Source organism: Babylonia areolata, chromosome 20, assembly GCF_041734735.1.
Source record: "Babylonia areolata isolate BAREFJ2019XMU chromosome 20, ASM4173473v1, whole genome shotgun sequence".
NCBI lineage: Eukaryota > Metazoa > Mollusca > Gastropoda > Neogastropoda > Buccinidae > Babylonia > Babylonia areolata.
Window position 1 is genome coordinate 24,573,813 of NC_134895.1, and position 20,000 is coordinate 24,593,812.

A 20,000-nucleotide genomic window follows, 5' to 3' on the forward strand; every position below is an offset into this window, starting at 1 on the left:
GTGTGTCAATGAGTTAAGGCTGATGAGGCTAGATGAGGTGCTATTCTTCCGCTCCACAGATACATGTATGTGTGTCAATGAGTTAAGGCTGATGAGGCTAAAATGAGGTGCTATTCTTCCGTTCCACAGATACATGTGTGTCAATGAGTTAATGCTGATGAGGCTAGATGAGGTGCTATTCGTCCACTCCACAGGTACTTGTGTGTCAATGAGTTAAGGCTGATGAGGCTAAAATGAGGTGCTATTCTTCAGGACTCATCGGACGTGAATGAAAAGCTCATTACGTCAGTGACGTCATCGGCTCAGTGCAGCTCATCAACAACTTCATTGGGGTCAATGGGGGTCATTATCATCATTATGATTATTTGCATCGATGTTATCATCGTCACTGAGGTTCGTCACAGAAACTAACTGACGACTTGGGGAAAGGTGTGTGTTTTTCTGTGCGGTTTCTGCGGATTTTGTGGTTTGTTTCTTTGTCTGTTTTGTTTTGTTATTTTTCTTTTCTCACGTTATGTTAAGATCAAACTAGGATTCTGCCTCCCAGTTCTTTACAGGTACATTCAAAGTCCGTTTCCCATCTCTCTGTCTATCCATTACTCTGTCTGTCTGTCTGTCTTTGTCTCTGTCTCTGTCTCTGTTTCTCTCTCTCTGTCTCTGTTTTTTTTTTTTCTCTCTCTCTCTCTGTCTGTGTGTGGCTTTCTGTCTCTGAATCTGTTTCTCTAGGTTTTTATTGTTTGTCTCATTCTTACTCTCTTTCTGTACGCATCTGTGTGTGTGTATGTATGTGTGTATTTGTGTGTGTGTGTTTGTGTGTGTGTGTGTGTGTACGTGTGTGTGTGTATTTGTGTGTGTGTGTGTGTGTGTGTGTGTGTGTGTGTGTGTGTGCGTGTGTGTGTATTTGTGTGTGTGTGTGTGTGTGTGTGTGTGTGTGTGTGTGTGTGTGTGTGTGTGTGTGTGTGTGTGTGTGTGTGTGTGTGTGTTTACCTCCTACATTTTGTCGCTGTTTGTCTGTCTGTCTGCCCCACCCTCCACTCTCTCTCTCTCTCTCTCTTTTTCTCTCTCTCTTTTTCTCTCTCTCTCTCACTCTCTCTCACTCTCTCTTACTCTCTCTCTCTCTCACTCACTCTCTCTCCTTTCCTACGAGTTTTGTAGCTTTGTCTGTCATTACCCCCCCCCCTCCCTATCCCCCTCCTCCTTACTCCCTGACCCCCTCTCTCTCCCATCCCCCTCCCTATCCCCCTCCTCCTTACTCCCTGACCCCCTCTCTCTCCCATCCCCATTCCTACCCCCTCCTCCTTATTCCCTCCCCCCCTCTCTCTCTCCCATCCCCCTCCCTATCCCCCTCCTTACTCCCTGACCCCTCTCTCTCCCATCCCCATTCCTACCCCCTCCTCCTTATTCCCTCCCCCCCTCTCTCTCCCATCCCCCTTCCTACCCCCCTCCTCCTTATTCCCTCCCCCCTCTCTCTCCCATCCCCCTTCCTACCCCCCTCCTCCTTACTCCCTCCCCCCCCTCTCTCTCCCATCCCCCTTCCTACCCCCTCCTCCTTACTCCCTCCCCCCCTCTCTCTCCCATCTCCCTTCCTACCCCCCTCCTCCTTACTCCCTCCCCCCCTCTCTCTCCCATCCCCCTTCCTACCCCCCTCCTCCTTACTCCCTCCCCCCCTCTCTCTCCCATTCCCCATTCCTACCCCCTCCTCCTTACTCCCTCCCCCCTCTCTCTCCCATCCCCATTCCTACCCCCCTCCTCCTTATTCCCTCCCCCCCTCTCTCTCCCATCCCCATTCCTACCCCCTCCTCCTTACTCCCTCCCCCCCTCTCTCTCCCATCCCCATTCCTACCCCCCTCCTCCTTACTCCATCCCCCCCTCTCTCTCCCATCCCCCTTTCTACCCCCTCCTCCTTACTCCTTCCCCCCCCTCTCTCTCCCATCCCCATTCCTACCCCCCTCCTCCTTACTCCCCCCCCTCTCTCTCCCATCCCCCTTTCTACCCCCTCCTCCTTACTCCCTCCCCCCCTCTCTCTCCCATCCCCCTTCCTACCCCCTCCTCCTTACTCCCTCCCCCCCTCTCTCTCCCATCCCCATTCCTACCCCCCTCCTCCTTACTCCTTCCCCCCCCCTCTCTCTCCCATCCCCCTTCCTACCCCCTCCTCCTTACTCCCTCCCCCCCTCTCTCTCCCATCCCCCTTCCTGCCCCCTCCTCCTTACTCCCCCCCCCTCTCTCTCTCCCATCCCCCTTCCTACCCCCCCTCCTCCTTACTCCCCCCTCTCTCTCCCATCCACCTTCCTATCCCCCACCTCCTTACTCCCCCCCCCTCTCTCCCATCCCCCTTCCTATCCCCCACCTCCTTACTCCCTCCCCCCTCTCTCTCCCATCCCCCTTCCTATCCCCCACCTCCTTACTCCCCCCCCTCTCTCTCCCATCCCATCCCCTTCTCTATCCCCGTCCCCCCTCTCTCTCTCCCTCCCCCATCCCCTCCTCCCTCTCTTTATCTCTCTTTTCTGTCATCTCCATATCTATCCACACTTGTCACACTCATCGCTGCAGCCTGTGCAAGTGCAAGCAGGAAATATTTGGGGAATGAGCAAGCAACACAGCTGCTTTCATAGACTGACACAGGGAAAGAAGGGGAGAGAAGTAGAGAGAGAACGAACGAATGGACGAATGGTTTATTCATATAATTATACAGGCCATAGCCCCTCATGAAGGGGTATTTGAACAGCAACAAAATACAAGACAATAACACAGTTTGCTGATAAATAAAGAATGGAAATAAGACTATGAAATGAGTGTTTCTCTAAACCTGTAAGTCTTTTACAAAGATAAAGAAAGATTACGTATAACATCAGGTTTTGTGTATGACATTAATGAACTCAGTCTGAACAAACTAGGATGTCAGTAATATTTAGGATGGATAAATATAACTCTAATCTCATTAAGTTTTGGTCAACAGAGAACAAAGTGTACATCATCTTCTTTTGCCGTCCTGCACAATGGACAGAACAAATCACAGTCATTACGAAACTTATATCTGGAACGGTGCACTTTCAAGTCAGAAATACCAAACCGAAATCTTGTTACATATTTCAACTATCTAAGAGAGAGAGAGAGAGAGAGAGAGAGAGAGAGAGAGAAACAGACAAAGACGGAGAGACATAGGGGGAGGGAGGAGAGACAGACAGACAGAGGGAGAGACAGGGAAAGACACAGAAAGAGGGAGAGAGAGAGGGAGTGGAATGAAGACAGAGAGAGAGGGGGAGAGCACAACTATGTGGTATTCGATTGAAGCACGTTGGTGTGTAAAAACTCGTTTGTTTTTTGTTGTTGTTTGTTTTTTTGTTTGTTTTTTGTTTGTTTGTTTTTGTTGTTGTTTTTATATAAAAGAGCAGTCCACTTTCTTCCATCATAGATTTGTGATGTAAGTCATCAACAGACTCTTCTTCCTTGGCCATGGATTTGGGGTTTGAATCAGCAACGGATTCAATTAAGATGACCTATTGGTTGATACTGGAAACGTCTGTCAAGCTGTGCATTCACAGTGTGCGTGTGCGTGTATTTGTGTGTGTGTTTGTGTGTGTGTGTGTGTGTGTGTGTGTGTGTGTGTGTGTGTGTGTGTGTGTTTGTGCGCGCGCGCGCATTTGTCTGTCTGCCTATCTGCCTGTCTGTCCCTCTCTCTCTGTCTCACCCCACACCCACTCTCCTTATATCCTTCCCTCCCTCTTCCCCCCCCCCCCCTAACTCTCTCCCACCCCCTCTCTCTTTCTCTCCCTCTGTCACCCTCTCTCTCTCTCTCCCCATCCCCTCTCGGGCGCAATAGCCGAGTGGCTAAAGCGTCGGACTTTCAATCTGAGGGTCCCGAGTTCGAATCTCGGAAAAGGCGCCTGGTGGGTAAAGGGTGGAGATTTTTCCGATCTCTCAGGTCAACATATGCGCAGGCCTGCTAGTGCCTGAACCCCCTTCGATTGTATACGCACGCAGAAGATTATATACGCACGTTAAAGATCCTGTAATCCATGTCAGCGTTCGATGGGTTATAGAAACAAGAACATACCCAGCGTGCACATACATGAAAACGGAGTATGGCTGCTTACACGGCGGAATAAATTAACAAAACAGTCATACACGTAAAATGTTACATGCCCGTCTGAGTGTGTATGTATGTGTGCCTAAAATATGATTGAATGCCACAGGAAACGAATGATGAGCGCCCCGGCAATGGCAGCCATCAATCGGTTCTACCCAGGTAGGCAGCCTGATGTGCATATGATCCAGTGTTTGTAAAGCACTTAGAGCTTGGTCTCCGACCGAGGATAGGCGCTATATAAGTATCCATATCATTCATTCATTCATTCATCCATTCATTCATTCTCTCCCACTGTCCTCTCTCCTGCTCTCTCTCTCTCTCTCTCTCTCTCTCTCTCTCTCTCTCTCTCTCTCTCTCTCCCTCTCTCTCTCTCTCTCTCTTTCTCCCCACCCCCTCTTTCTCTCTCCCTCTGCCCCCCGCCCCTCTCTCTCTCTTTCTCTCCCTATGTCTCCTCTCTCTCCCTCTCTCTTTCTCTTCCCACCACCACTCTTTCTCTCTCTTCCCACCCCTCTCGCTTTCTCTCCTGCTGCCCCCCCCCCCTCTCCCCCTCTCTCTCTCTTTCTCTCTCTCTCTCCGTCTTCACCCCCCTTCTCTCCCCACCCCCTGATCTCCATATCCAACCACACGTGTCGCGGTCATTATTAGCTGCATCCTGGTGTAAGCGGAAATACCTGAGGAATGAGCAACACAACTGCCTTCGCACACTGACAGAGAGAGAGGAAGGGGGCTTTTGTGGTGGTCTTCTATGGTACCATGTTGGTGTCGAAATCCTTTAACGAAAACTATCATCTTCTTTTGCTTTGTTATAATATTTGTGGTGTAAAGTCTCAATGAAGACGTTTATTACTTTGTCGCAGGTCAATGGATTAGGTTATCGAAGGACGGAACTATTGTGACACGTACATTGGTTGGTACTGGAAACGTTTGTCAGGTTGTGCATTTGTGATAAATAAAGTTATGCCATCGTGTGTGTGTGTGTGTGTGTGTGTGTGTGTGTGTGTGTGTGTGTGCGTGTGTGTGTGCGTGCGTGTGTGCGTGCGTGCGTGTGCATGCGTGCGTGCATGTGTGTGTGTGTGTGCGTGCTTACGCGTGTGTGTGTGTGTGTGTGTGTGTGTGTGTGTGTGTGTGTGTGTGTGTGTGTGTGTGTGTGTGTGTATACATGTGTGTGTGCGTGTGTGTGTGCGTGTGTGTGTGCGTGTGTGTGTGTATACATGTGTGTGTGTATGTGTGTGTGTGTGTGTATACATGTGTGTGTGCGTGTGTGTGTGCGTGTGTGTGTGTGTGTGTGTGTGTGTGTGTGTGTGTGTGTGTGTGTGTGTGTGTGTGTGTGCACGTCTCCGTCTTGTTCTTCAGTCTTGTTTTTCTTCTTCTTGACGCTATAAAGACACCATGGACAATCTACGGCAAAGGTTCGTAACTCTGCTCTGTCGGCTGTATGAGCGGACAGATATCACGGCTCCTTTCATGTAGCGATCATGTGGTGCAGTATTCGGCCTACGTGAACACCGGTGATGATATGCATGTGCTTGCTGTACTGTTGACAGCTCCTTCCATCACATGAGTGCAGTGTGTGTGTGTGTGTGTGTGTGTGTGTGTGTGTGTGTGTGTGTGTGTGTGTGTGCTACCAGAAAAAAAATGGGTATCGGGCTTGATGGTTCCATGTATAAAGGCAAAGGTGATACACTTGACTGTGATAATTGTAGAGGAATAACTTTGCTCAGCTGTGTTGGAAAATTACTCACTTCAGTGCACACTGCTAAGCTGACTGATTATATTAATGCAAACCATCTATTTTCAGGGACACAAGCAAGATTTAGACAGTCACGTTCTACATTACTTCAAATATTGTTTTGAAATCAACAAGTTGATATTTTTTCCATGAAAACAAAGAACTTTTTTCTGCTTTTGTTGATTTTGAAAAGGCCTTTGATTCAGTTTGGAGAAGTAGGTTGTGGTAAAACCTTGTTCATGAAGGCGTGAATCGTAAAATTGTGTGTGTCATGATGAACATGTATGATAGAATTATAGTCATGTGTGTTTCTAAATTGTGCGTAATCGGATTTCTTTAGAATTTGTAAGGGTGTACGACAAGGAGAAAATCTCCCGCCCTTGTTTTTTTTTTTTTTTTTTTTTTTCTCTGTATCAGTGATTTAGAGTCGTATTTGACGGAGCATAAAAGTCCACCTGTTGATCTTTTCTTGAATGTTAACACTTCAGACTTAGATAGTTACATGCGGTTTTTTGTATTCTTGTATACCGATGACACAATTTTACTTTCTGAGACGAAAGGACTACAGCAGTCTCTCAATGTCTTTCACGAATATTTCCCCATCATTTCCCGTTCCGGTTCAGTTTTCAAGAGCTGTTGCAGACGAAGAAGAAGAAGAAGACACACAGTATCAGAAGCTAAAACAACCAATGTTGTTGTTTTACACCTGTTTTGTTGTGTTGCAGGAAACCTTAACCTGACCATCCAACGTCTCCCAGCTCAAATCCCTACCCCACCCCACCCCAACCACCAAACTCAAAATGGACACTTTGGTGGCCGCCTTAAGGAAACCCTCAGGAGCAGACCCCGCCTTCCCGCACTGCCACACGGACCCCATCGAGCTGTCTAACGCCTGCCGAGCGTTCTACCAGTCCCGTCTGCAATCGGCGCGGGCCCTGAAGGACAGGTGGGGACCATCTCCTGGGACAACCCCTCCTCCTCCTCCTCTTCATCCATCCTCCTCCTCCTCCTCCTGCTCGTCTTCCAGTCCCGGGCGGCAGACAGGGAATGTCACGGCTACTGGTACCACCCTGCAGCACTGTCGGAAGAAGAAGAAGAAGAGCTCTATTGATGTTGCCATGGAAACTCTGCGACAAGAAATGGTGAGAGACGGTGTAGTGGGGGATGTAGTAGGGTTGGGGTGGGAGATGGGGTGTATGTGTGCAGTGCAAGGGTTGTTTTCTGTGATTTTTGGGGTGGGTAGATCTTCTTGGATTCTGTTGCTGCTGCTGTTGTGTGACATTCAAAACACATTGTAGTCCCGAAATGTGTATGGCTGCCTATATGGCGGGGTAAAAACGGTCATGCACGTCAGTAAAAGCCCACTCGTGTACATACGAGTGAACGTGGGAGTTGCAGCCCACGAAAGAAGAAGAAGAAGAAGAAGAAGAAAACACATTGTTATCACAATGACAGGTGGGTTATACTTGACCTCGTTGAGGCTTTTGACGGAGTGTTATTGTTTTTGTCGTTATTGTAATCTTCTTCTTCTTTTTTTTTTTTATCTGGTTCGAGTCCCGATCATGGTACGTTGTGCGTTAAAAGTTGATGTCAGTTGTTGTTGTTGTTTTCCCCTTCGATATCCAGGCTAGCAGTTTATGCTCAGACTTGATGGAAGTGTCTTAATCCTCTAACTAATCCACAGCACTTGCACTATAGTACAACCACAGATATTTATATACCTAACAAGCACACAGCACTACAACCACAGATATATATAGAAAAAAAGAAAGACAGCAAAACAGTTTGATGCCACCGGTTTCGACCACTGGTCTTTATCAAGGGCGTTTACTGGTATGTCAAAATGCAACACACACAAACCAACATTAAATAAGTACAAAAAGAAGAATTAAAATTGCAACAAAAAAAAAAAACCCAAATAAGTGAACAAAGCTCATAAAAAATCTGCATCCAAAGCATGCAACATGAATAGTACAGTGTGAAGTGCTGCAACTGGGGGAGAGGAAGAGAGGTTGGTGAGTAAAGTAGTCAGAGACAGGGCAAGAGAGGGGTCAAGAAAAATAGGCAGGAAGATAATAGGAGAGAGAAAAAGAGAGAGACAGACAGACAGACAGACCACAGCACCAGCACAAAACTACAACCCCCTCCCCCCACGCCTCCCCCCCCCCAATATATATATATATATATATATATATATATATACGTAACAAACACACAGCACTAACACTTTTCTACAACCACAGATATAATCATACACCTAACGAACCCACAGCACTTGTACTTTCCTACAACCACAGAAGAATATACATACCTAACTAACCCACAGCACTTGTACTTTCCTACAACCACAGATAAACAACAGATAAACAAGAGAAGATGGAGTGGGGCCGGGTGGTGGTGGTGGTGGTAGTGATGGGTCTTGGGAGGTGGGAGGGGGGAGGGGGAAGTCTATCCCCCCCCTCATTTTGCACGTGCACTATTGTGTGGCTGAACCCGGCCTTGACCCAAGGTCACGCCAGGTCAGGAACGGTGCGAGAACGGTGGAGGAGCGATGTGATGTGTGTGTGTGTGTGTGTGTGTGTGTGGTGCAGATGGGTGAGATAGATAGGCGAGTGGGTCTGAGAAGAGACAAGGGAGATAGAGAGGTGTAAGTGTAATAGTGGTGGATCTGCTGTGTTTGGGGCTTGTGACTGAAAGACGAAAGGGAGGGGGTCGGTGTGTGTGTGTGTGTGTGTGTGTGTGTGTGTGCGTGTGTGTGTGTGTGTGTGTGTATTCGCGCGCGTAAGTGTGTGTGAGATGAAGAAGAGGAGGCGGGGGGGGGGGGGGGGGGGGGGGGGGATTGGATGGGAAAAGTGAGGGAGGGAGCGAGGGAGGGTCGTGTGTTCGACTTTTTTTTTTTTTTTTTTTTTTTTTCTAGACTTTTGGTAGAATTGGGAGCGGACGACGGAGGTGGGGGGGGGGGGGGGGGGGGGGGGGGGGGGGGGATGGGGGGGGGGGGAATTTGCGTGTGAGAGGAGAGGTTAAATACAGGTCGGGGCCCGTAGTAGTATAGGGCGCTGGTTAGGAGAGGGGTATAATAAAGTAGGGTGGTGTGTGAGGGGTGGTGGTGTTGGAGAGGTGGGAGGGGAGAGGGGATTTAGTTAGCGGGGTAAGGTGAAGTCGTATCGGCTGTGGAAGGGAAGGGAAGAGAAGGGAGGGAGGGAGGGAGAAGGTGGTGGGGGGCCGGGGGGGGGGGGGGCGTCAATCAGCTCACTTTTTTTTTTTTTTTTTTTTTTTTTACCCGTTCAGATGGAACTTTCTTTGTCATCGGGGCCCCGTTTTTTTCCTCGTTTTTTTTTTGTTTGTTTGTTTGTTTTTTGTTTGTTTGTTTGTTGTTTTTTAATTTCAAAACCACCCTTGCCTGGATTCCTTCACACTCCGTACATGATTACCGACTCTTCTATCTTTCTCCGAAGTGGTTTTGTGTGTGTGTGTGTGTGTGTGTGTGTGTGTGTGTGTGTGTGTGTGTGTGTGTGTGTGTGACCTTGTATGTGTGGGTTTGTGTATGACTCTGTGTGTGTGTGTGTGTGTGTGTGTGTGTGTGTGTGTGTGTGACTTTGTGTTATGTATGTGTGTGTGTGTTTGTGTGTGTTTTCCTGTTTTTCTCTCTCCAGTTTTCATATTCACCTTCTTCTTCTTGTTCTTCTGCTTTATTCCACTCTTCCTCCTGCTTCTCCTCCTCCTTCTCCTTCTGCTGCTGCTGTTGCTTCTCCTCAGTTCTCCTTCTCTTCCTCACTCGTCGTCCTGCTTCTACTCTTCCTCTTCCTCCTTCTTCATATATCCGTCAGTTCATTCGTTGATAAAAAGCCCCAGACTACGACATTTATAACGCCGGGAACTTTTGAAAATGAATCACATTTATCACAACACACCGAGTAACGCTGTCAGAAAAGCCGGCAGTGTTTCTGAATATGAAGCGCGAGATATGAATATCAGCATCAAATAATATAATACCGGCTGCTTATCTTACAGTTGTGACAGATTTAAGGTTTTCGAAGCAGCCTGGCATATAGCTAGGTGCGCTTCAGTGTTATGCCATGCCAAGTACTGTACGGCTGCCTATTGACATCAAGAGTGAAAACTTAAAAGATATTCTGATACTATTCAACAACGACAATACTGATACTAATAATAATGATCGTATTGATAATCATCTTAATCATTAACATAATCATGAAAATGACAATGATAATGATAATTGCAATAATCAATTTTAACAAAAACAGCAGCAGCAGCTCGCTCGCTCGCTCTTTCTGTCACACACACTCTTATCTCTCTCCCTCCCTCCCTCCCTCTCTCTCTGTCTCTGAACAGGAGACAGTGGGAGATTTAAGGTGTGTAAAACGTACAAATCGAGCGAATGAGGAAGAAGGAAAGCAGGCCGAAGGGATAATAATCTGTGCAGGTGAATGGTTTTCAGGGAAGAGGGTTGTGTGTGTACATGTGTCAATATTGGCCATGGTCGTGGGTGTCTCCCTGCAGTATTTGTACAGACACCGAGAAAGCTTTCAGTTCTTGACGTTGGTAAGTGGCCTGCCTGCTGGTATGCGAGGATTGTTCATTCTGAAAGTTTATAACAGTGTTTTGTCTGTGCGCGCCTGCCCGCCCGCATGCACGCACGAACGTATACACACAAACACACGCGCGCGCACGCATGCACACACACATACGCAAACAAACACTCAAGCGCGTGCACGCACGCGCACGCGCACGCACACACATGCACGCATACATGCACGTACGCACTCACTCACGCACGCACGCACATTCGTACATAAAGGAAGTAAACAGATTATCCAGACGATAATAAGACACGATGTGCATGTTATAAATTAACGAAAATTAATGTTCATCAAATGATCTCATACTGGTCACACACACACACACACACACACACACACACACACACACACACACACACGTGGTGTGTGTCCATCGAGATCGATGATGACCATCGTTGTCATCCAGCTGGGGGATGGGGGGAGGGTGGTGGTGGGGGGGGGATGCTCATGAATCTATCTGTGAATGCGCAGATGGCTGAATAGTCCAATCTGCGCACGAAATGTTCGCTGACAGTTGTGGCAGACAAAGACAGGCATATCATTGTCAGGGAGCTTGTTTGCCCGTGACTTTCTGGCCTGCCTCTTCTCAACAGCTGCAGCAGTCCTGTTGGCCTCGCACAACTTGGCGCCTTTGTGGCCATTTGTCACGGTCCACTGCAGATTCATCCCAGGAGTCAGGGTTGATATCAAACGCTTTCAGAGAGACTTTCAGAGTATCTCTGAAGCGCTTCTTCTGACCTCCGTGTGATCTCTTCCCTTGCTGCAGCTCGTCATAGAAGAGCCTTTTGGGCAACCGATGGTCTGGCATGTGCGCCACGTGTCCAGCCCAGCGAAGCTGGGACTGCATCAGGATGGTGAAGATGCTGGGAAGGGTGGCTTTTGCAAGCACTTCCGTGTCTGGGGTCCTGTCTTGCCACTTGATGTTCAGTAGCTTCCTGAGGCATGTTGTGTGGAAGTGGTTCAGCTTTTTGGCGTGTCGTTGGTACACTGTCCCAAGTTTCGCAGGCGTACAGTAGTGTGGGGAGAACTACTGCTCTGTAGACCTTTAGCTTGGTCTCAAGACCAATGCCTCTTCTGTTCCAAACATTTGCATAAAGTCTACCAAAGGTTGCGCTTGCTCTTGCAATCCTGACGTTCACTTCATCGTCGATGATCGCATTTCGTGACAGTGTGCTGCCAAGGTATGTGAACCGCTCCACCGCACTGAGTCTCTGACCGTTGGCTGTGATGTTGGGCTCAACGTGGGGTTTCCCTGGGGCTGGCTGATGGAGAACTTCAGTTTTCCTCGTGCTGATGGTAAGGCCGAAGTTCCTGCTGGCAGTGGCAAACTTGTCGACGCTGAGTTGCATGTCAGCTTCATATCCAGCGTTGAGGGCACAATCATCAGCAAACAAAAAGTTTCTGATGATGTCTGTCATGACCTTCGTTTTTGCTTGAAGCCTTCTGAGATTAAACAGCTTGCCATCTGTTCGGTACTTTAGGCCGATTCCAACATCACCATCTCTGAAGTCATCAGTAAGCATTGCAGAGAACATGAGGCTGAACAGTGTTGGAGCCAGGACGCAGCCTTGCTTGACACCATTTGTGACAGCAAAAGGAGCAGATGTTTCGCCATTGTCCTGGACTCGAGCCTGCATGCCTTCATGGAATTGGCTTACCAAGGAAATAAATTTCCGAGGGCATCCGTACTTGGCCATGATCTTCCACAATCCCTCTCTACTCACGGTGTCGAAGGCCTTAGTTAGGTCGACATAGGTGGAGAACAGATCAGCATTTTGCTCCTGACATTTCTCTTGCAGCTGCCTTGCAGCAAACACCATGTCGGTGGTTCCGCGCTCTTTCCGGAATCCACATTGGCTCTCAGGCAAATGACCTTGGTCAAGGTGTGCTGTGAGGCGGTTTAGTAGGATTCTGGCAAGTATCTTGCCTGCGATGGAGAGCCAGGTGCTTTGCCACTGGATAGCAGACGGATTGCTTTCTGGGTCTCAAGAAGTGTTGGCGGATCGTCCAGTGCTTCGTTGATGGGGACTTGTGGGAGACGGTCTATGGCTTCATCATTTATGGAGGAAGGGTGATTTAAGACACTGTTGAAGTGCTCAGCCCAGCGTTCGAGAATTTTCTCCTTCTCGGTGATCAATGTATTCCCATCTGCACTGAGGAGGGGGGATGATCCTGAGGATGTGGGGCCGTAGACTTCTTTTGAGGCATCATAGAACCTCTTCATATCGTGCCTGTCAGCATATCCTTGGATCTCACCAGCTTTGTCACTCAGCCACTTATCCTGCATCTGACGTAACTTTTGCTGAACAGTCCTGCGGATGGCATTGTATGCATCCTTTTTTGATGTGGACTTTGGGTTGCTCAGGTAGACTTGATGCAGACGGCGTTTCTCATCCAGAAGCTGCTTGATTTCATCACAGATTTCATCAAACTAATCTTTGTGCTTTCTGGTCATGGGTCCCAGGGTCTCTGAAGCTGTACTATAGATCAGATCGCGCAGGGTCCTCCAGTCAGACTCCACATTCTGGTTGTCCAAAGAGGCGGATTCCAGACGATCTTCCAGCAGCTCCACAAAGGTCTGTTTGATGGTGATGTTTTTCAACTTAGCGATGTTGAGCCATTTTGGAGCCTTCTGGCGTTGGGGGCGTCTCTTGGGTTGGATTCGAATATTCAGCTTCGAGACTACAAGGCGATGGTCTGTCCAACACTCGGCGCTGCACATGGTCTTTGTCACACGTACATCTTGCCTATCCCTTTTCCTGACGATGACGTAATCGATGAGATGCCAATGCTTTGAGCGAGGGTGCATCCATGACGTCCTGTTACGGGTAGGGAGGCAGAAAACTGTGTTGGTTATCAGCTGTTCGTGCTCTGCACAGGTCTGAAGCAAAAGCAATCCATTTGGGTTGCAGTGGCCCGCGCCGTGCTTTCCAATCACTCCATCCCAGGAGATGTAGTCAGAGCCAACTCTAGCATTGAAGTCCCCAAGAATGATGAGCTTGTCTGCTTTCGGGATAGCAGCCATGACAGAATGAAGGTCCTCGTAGAACTTCGCCTTCACTTCATCCGGGTTGGTCATGGTTGGGGCGTAGGCACTGACAATGGTGAGGTGCTTCTGGCCAGATGCCAGTGGGAGTTTCATGGTCATAAGCCTATTGTTGACTCCCTTTGGGATCCAGCTAGCTTGCTGACAAGTCACACACACACACACACACACACACACACACACACACACACACACACACTCGCTGACACTTAATCTCCCCGGCCCTACCTTCTCCCCCTCTCCCCCGCCCCACGCATACACCCCCACACACCATAACAAAGACCAGCACGGGTGGTGATCCATGGGGCGTAACCAAATAAAGGTGACGCTGTGTTGTCCCAGCTGCCTCCCTTCGTCAACACACGGGTCAACGATCATCAGGGTACAGTGTTATATAATTATGGAGCTCTTTCAGCAGAGTGGTAGATATGCTCTTTTTGCAGTGTGTTAGATATGGAGCTCTCTTTGCAGTGTGTCAGATAAGGAGCTCTCTTTGCAGTGTGTTAAATATGGACCTCTCTTTGCAGTGTGTTAGATATTGACCTCTCTTTGCAGTGTGTTAGATATGGAGCTGTCTTTGCAGTGTGTTAGATATAGAGCTCTTTTAGCGGTGTGTTAGAAATAGAGCTCTTTTAGCAATGTGTTGGATATGGAGCTCTTTTTGCAGTGTGTCAGATAAGGAGCTCTCTTTGCAGTGTGTTAGATAAGGAGCTCTCTTTGCAGTGTGTTAGATATGGAGGTCTCTTTGCAGTGTGTCAGATAAGGAGCTCTCTTTGCAGTGTGTTAGATATGGAGCTCTCTTTACAGTGTGTCAGATAAGGAGTTCTCTTTGCAGTGTGTTAGATATGGAGCTCTCTTTGCAGTGTGTCAGATAAGGAGTTCTCTTTGCAGTGTGTCAGATAAGGAGTTCTCTTTGCAGTGTGTCAGATAAGGAGCTCTCTTTACAGTGTGTTAGATATGGAGGTCTCTTTACAGTGTGTCAGATAAGGAGTTCTCTTTGCAGTGTGTCAGATAAGTTCTCTTTGCAATGTCCAGTGCATATGTCTGTTTGCCCTGTGCAGATGTCTGTCTATCCCATGCAGATTGATGTCTCGTGTGTCTGTCTATCCTGTGCAGATGTATGTCTATCCTCCTGTGCAGATGTCTGTCTATCCTGTGCAGATGTCTCTGGTGTCTGTCTATCCTGTGCAGATGTCTCTGGTGTCTGTCTATCCTGTGCACATGTCTCTGGTGTCTGTCTATCCTGTGCAGATGTCTGTCTATACTGTGCAGATGTATCTGGTGCCTGTCTATCCTGTGCAAATGTCTCTGGTGTCTGTCTGTCCTGTGCAGATGTCTGTCTATCCTGTGCAGATGTCTCTGGTGTCTGTCTATCCTGTGCAGATGTCTCTGGTGTCTGTCTATCCTGTGCAGATGTCTCTGGTGTCTGTCTATCCTGTGTAAATGTCTCTGTTGTCTGTCTATCCTGTGCAGATGTCTCTGGTGTCTGTCTATCCTGTGCAGATGTCTGTCTATACTGTGCAGATGTCTCTGTTGTCTGTCTATCCTGTGCAGATGTCTCTGGTGTCTGTCTATCCTGTGCAGATGTCTCTGGTGTCTGTCTATCCTGTGCAGATGTCTGTCTATACTGTGCAGATGTCTCTGGTGTCTGTCTATCCTGTGCAGATGTCTCTGGTGTCTGTCTGTCCTGTGCAGATGTCTCTGGTGTCTGTCTATCCTGTGCAGATGTCTCTGGTGTCTGTCTATCCTGTGCAGATGTCTCTGGTGTCTGTCTATCCTGTGCAGATTGCATATCTATCCTGTGCAGATGTCCGCCTGTCCTGTGCAGATGCCTGTCTGTCCTGTGTAGATGCCCGTCTGTCCTGTGCAGATGTCTGTCTGTCCTTTCCAGATGTCTGTCTATCCTGTGCAGATGCATGTCTATCCTGTACAGATGTTTGTCTTGTGCAGATGTCTCAGGTGTCTGTCTATCCTGTGCAGATGTCTCCGATGTCTGTATATCCTGTGCAGATGCATGTCTATCCTTTGCAGATGTCTGTCCTGTGCATGTCTCAGATGTCTGTCTATCCTGTGCAGATGTCTGCCTATCCTGCGCAGATGTCTCCGGTGTCTGTGTATCCTGTGCAGATGTCTCCGGTGTCTGTCTATCCTGTGCAGATGTCTATCCTGTGCAGATGTCTCCGGTACATGTCTTTCCTGTGCACATGTCCGTGTTTGTCTATCCTGTGCATATGTCTGTATGTCTGTCTATCCTATGCAGATGTCTGTATGTCTGTTTGCCTGCAAAACCATCATCTTATTCATTACATCTTTTCTCTTCTTTTTTTTTTTTTCAATTTCAATTGTCCCTTCCATTTTCATGTTCCTCTTTCTTTTTGATAAAGGACTTATGATTAGTTTATACTAATGTGGCACATGTTTTTTTGGAGAGTTAAAACGAGTGTAACTTTAAAACAACGACGACGACGACTTCCAGAGATTCTAGCAGCGGCCTGTTTTGTTTCTTCTGTTGCCAGCACAAGTAAACTGGATAAACTGTTTCACAAAACTTTCTGTTCTTTACTGTTCCCGTTACTATTGCTGCTGCTGCTGCTGAATATGATGCTGATGATGATGGTGGTGGTGGTGGTGGTGGTGGCGGGAAGAGAGAGAGAGAGAGAGAGAGAGAGAGAGAGAGAGGAAAACACCAAAGCGTACCGGTATACCATACACTCAGGCAACACAAGACAACACTTGGTCTATTGCGGGAATCAGGTGTGCTCATTTCGAAAGGAATGCACGCACGCACACACACACACACACACACACACACACACACGCACGCACGCACGCACGCACGCACGCACACACACACACACACGCACGCACGCACGCACGCACGCACGCACACACACACACACACACACACACACACACCTTTTTACCTTGCCGGAGCCCCGATCAGAAACCACCAACAGATAGCACCTCTATTTCTGGAACTTCAGGCCGGGAAGGATCTTTTCCTGGCTCTCTCTCACTGGGAGAGGCGGGAGAAGTGAGAGAGATAATATAAATGCTAATACTACTCTCCTGTAGTTCCCCTCATAACTCCTGGGGCTGCGGCAGTGGGGAAAAAATCTGTCAACAATGTTCCTTTTTTTTTTTTTTTTTTTTTTTTTTCGTTTATCATCATCCCTGCCCTTCCTTCCCACCTGTCTCTGTGTGTGTGTGTCAGTGTATGGTTAGCTAGTAGCGTTGAAAGAAAAGAAAATTAGGACTAATTTTAGAGATGATATTTCGAACTTTCGTGTTTTTTTTTCTTCTAAAGTTAATTAGCCGATAGCGATGCAGAATTAATTGAAGTTACCAATCGCTAAAACTGCCTATGTTATATTTCATAAAAATTCAGTAAATGAAGTTTTGAAAATGTTGGAATTACAAACAATCCCCTAAGTTGCCTCTGTTTTGACGTGCAGAAAATGGGGGAAAATAAAGTAAAAAAAAAAAATGAATACATTATCAAGCGTTTAGGTTAGAAATCTGATTAAAGAATAATCAGGGTTCAGACGTGTTCGGTGATTTATGACCTTTATTTGTCAGAAGAAAACGTTTTGGTTTTTTTTTTGGGGGGGTTCGGGCCCCTCAGTCATGGATTCGGTTCAATAACTTTCCTTTTCTCTCCAAAAGCTGCGGCTGAACTTGTGATGATTAACGTGGTTGTCACCAGTCTTTAAATTCTTCTTCTTCTGCGTTCGTGGGCTTCAACTCCGAAGCCCACGTTCACTTGTATGTACACGAGTGGGCTTTTACGTATATGACCATGTAGGCAGCCATACTCCGTTTTCGGGGGTGTGCATGCTGCGTATGTTCTTGTTTCTATAACCCACCGAACGCTGACATGGATTACAGGATCTTTAACGGGCGTATTTGAGAGAGAGAGAGAGAGAGAGAGAGAGAGAGAGAGAGAGAGAGAGAGAGAGAGAGAGAGAGTTTTCCTCCAATACAGAAAACGAACACAGAGTAGGGAAAAAATGAAATAATTCTTTTGAAGCCCACAGGTAACCCTACTTCAGATACTCAGCACCCTACCTTCTTTGAACTATTTTGATCTAATTATGAATCGTTTTCAAAGCGAGGAGGAAGCACGAGTGAGATGTTGCAGGAACTGGTTTCTTGTGGTGTCGACTGATGCCAGGCTTTCGGGTAGTGGTTATCTGCCCGTGGTGCGATAGTCTCCCCTGAGATTGGACAGTCATTCTTTGTTTTTCCAAAGATGATTTAGTGCAGCTGTTAAGTACTTTGGAGATTAGAGTGTCGTTCGTTTCTAGTGCGGGTGTTATTTCTTTGAAGACAGGCCATTTCATCTTTCTTTTTTTTCCAAAGATGCTCAGTCTAATATCATCATCTTAGATGAACAGACCATAAATGAACAAACGAAAAAAATATCAAAGATGACTCAATGTAGATTCTTATAAAGAAAAGTGATTTAATGCATGTATTAATACCATCGGAGAGAATACAATTTACCTCTTCTTTAGAAGATGATTTAGTGAAGAGACGCTAACGACCTGGAGACAAATTGTTTTCCATGACGTTGTTAGTGCAGGTGGTAACTGCATCGCAGACCAGACAGTTATTCGTAGAAAAAAAGAAAAGAAAAAAAAGATGGTTTGGAATAGGTGCTACTTTTCTGTGGACAGGTAGCATTGTCAAATCGTGATATAGGCTGGTGGCAAGGTGTTGTATCTGTTGTTTTTTGTTTGTTTCTTCTTTAGCATCATCTTCTTCTATCATCTTTTTTTGTTTTTTTTTTGTGCTTTTGTTTGTTTGTTTGTTTACATAGTGTGTTTTGCAGACGTGTTTTGTCTTTAGGTCAGGGTGTCCTTTTGATTATTCTGGCCGTGACTCGATCTCTCCCTTTCGTTTTTAACCCTGATCGTTCTTCGATATTTGCCCTCATATTCCCAAGTACTGGGACTGTCAGACTCCTACTGTCACGAACGAAGCAGTTCAGCAGTAGTGCTCCCTTACTTTTACATCGTGGGTCTGTCAAAACCTACGCTCGCTATAGAGTCAATTTTCATGATGATACCTATGTTGGGAATATTCATGAGAATAGGAACAATAATATAATTATTACGCGTTCCTTACCTTTTTATCTTGTTTGTTGTTGTTTTTCTTCTTCTTCTTCTTCTTCGTTTTTTCTTTTCTTTTCTTTTTTCCTTTCTTTTTTTTTCTCTCTCTCTTTCTTTCTTTTTTTTTTCTTTAAACCACAAAAGTCCTGTGTTGGGTTGATCGTTCATCGCCAAATTCATAATTATGTCGGACCGATAATGGTTTGCTTTGCCTGTGAAATCTTCCGCAATACTAGTGTGTGATTGATTGACTAATAAGATTTTAGGTTAGAAACAAAATATTGTGGGTTTTTTTGTTTGTTTTTGTGTGTGTGTGTGTGTGTTGTTTTTGCCTGAAATGGGAATATAGAAATAGAATGGCGAAAGAGAGAGAGAGAGAGAGAGAGAGAGAGAGAGAGAGAGAGGGGTGAACATGAATTTTTTGTCTCATGAGCTGAACCATGAACTGATACATAAACCTTCTCTGTGAGATATATAAGGCCAAAGGCGCTGGTTATTTGGGGCGTGTGTTCGCCATAAAGATCTTGAACATGAACATGAATTCCGCACTTGTTCACACAGTCTCTGTGACTCAGTCTCTCTCTCTCTCTCTCTCTGTCTCTCTCTGTCTCTGCGACTCTCTCTCTCTCTCTCTCTCTCTTAAGAAAGAAACAAAAAATAGCGACAGATTACATTGCTCAGCTTTTACGGCAGAAAAAGCGATCCCGAGATTATTACATCGTAACAAGGACGTCATTATTTTGAGCTGACGTCATATGGCGTGAGGCTCATAAATTCCCCTTTCCCCACCACCCCACCCCACCCTTCTCCCCTTTATCCTTTTCATTTTTTCGCTGCCGTCTGCAACTGCGGGCGTCACAATGCCAGAACGTGTGTGTGTGTGTGTGTGTGTGTGTGTGTGTGTGTGTGTGTGTGTGCTGCGGTGTGTGTGTGTGTGTGTGTGTGTGCTGCGGTGTGTGTGTGTGTGTGTGTGTGTGCTGCGGTGTGTGTGTGTGTGTGTGTGTGTGTGTGTGTGTGTGTGTGTGTGTGTGTGTGTGTGTGTGTGTGTGTGCTGCGGTGTGTGTGTGTGTGTGCTGCGGTGTGTGTGTGTGTGTGTGTGTGTGTGTGTGTGTGCTGCGGTGTGTGTGTGTGTGTGTGTGTGTGTGTGTGTGTGTGTGCTGCGGTGTGTGTGTGTGTGTGTGTGCTGCGGTGTGTGTGTGTGTGTGTGTGTGTGTGTGTGTGTGTGCCGCGGTGTGTGTGTGTGTGTGTGTGTGTGTGTGTGTGTGTTTCTTTTAGGTGCATGCAGAGATCTATAAAAGATAAAATTTTTGGCTTCTGACTTCTCAGCTGTAAAGTCTTACACTTGACTTTCTGTCTTTCTCCTTTCAAGAACGCCTGAGCCATGCATGCTCTCTCTCTCTCTCTCTCTCTCTGTCTCTCTGTC

The 20,000-nt window shown here is 47.0% G+C and overlaps 1 protein-coding gene across 4 annotated transcripts in view; it reads left to right on the forward strand.

The window, feature by feature from the left end:
- LOC143294796 (uncharacterized) overlaps positions 1 to 20,000 on the forward strand; it is a 38,465-nt gene that overhangs the window by 8,164 nt on the left and 10,301 nt on the right. For 2 of the 4 annotated variants that reach the window (XM_076606281.1, XM_076606280.1), the window contains exon 2: positions 6,542 to 6,958. In XM_076606281.1, the coding sequence (XP_076462396.1) occupies positions 6,617 to 6,958 (342 nt within the window). In that variant the 5' untranslated portion in view covers positions 6,542 to 6,616. Of the gene's footprint in view, positions 1 to 5,555; positions 5,596 to 5,673; positions 5,763 to 6,541; positions 6,959 to 20,000 lie in introns of those variants that run through there. The other 2 variants (XM_076606283.1, XM_076606282.1) reach the window with 2 other exon arrangements.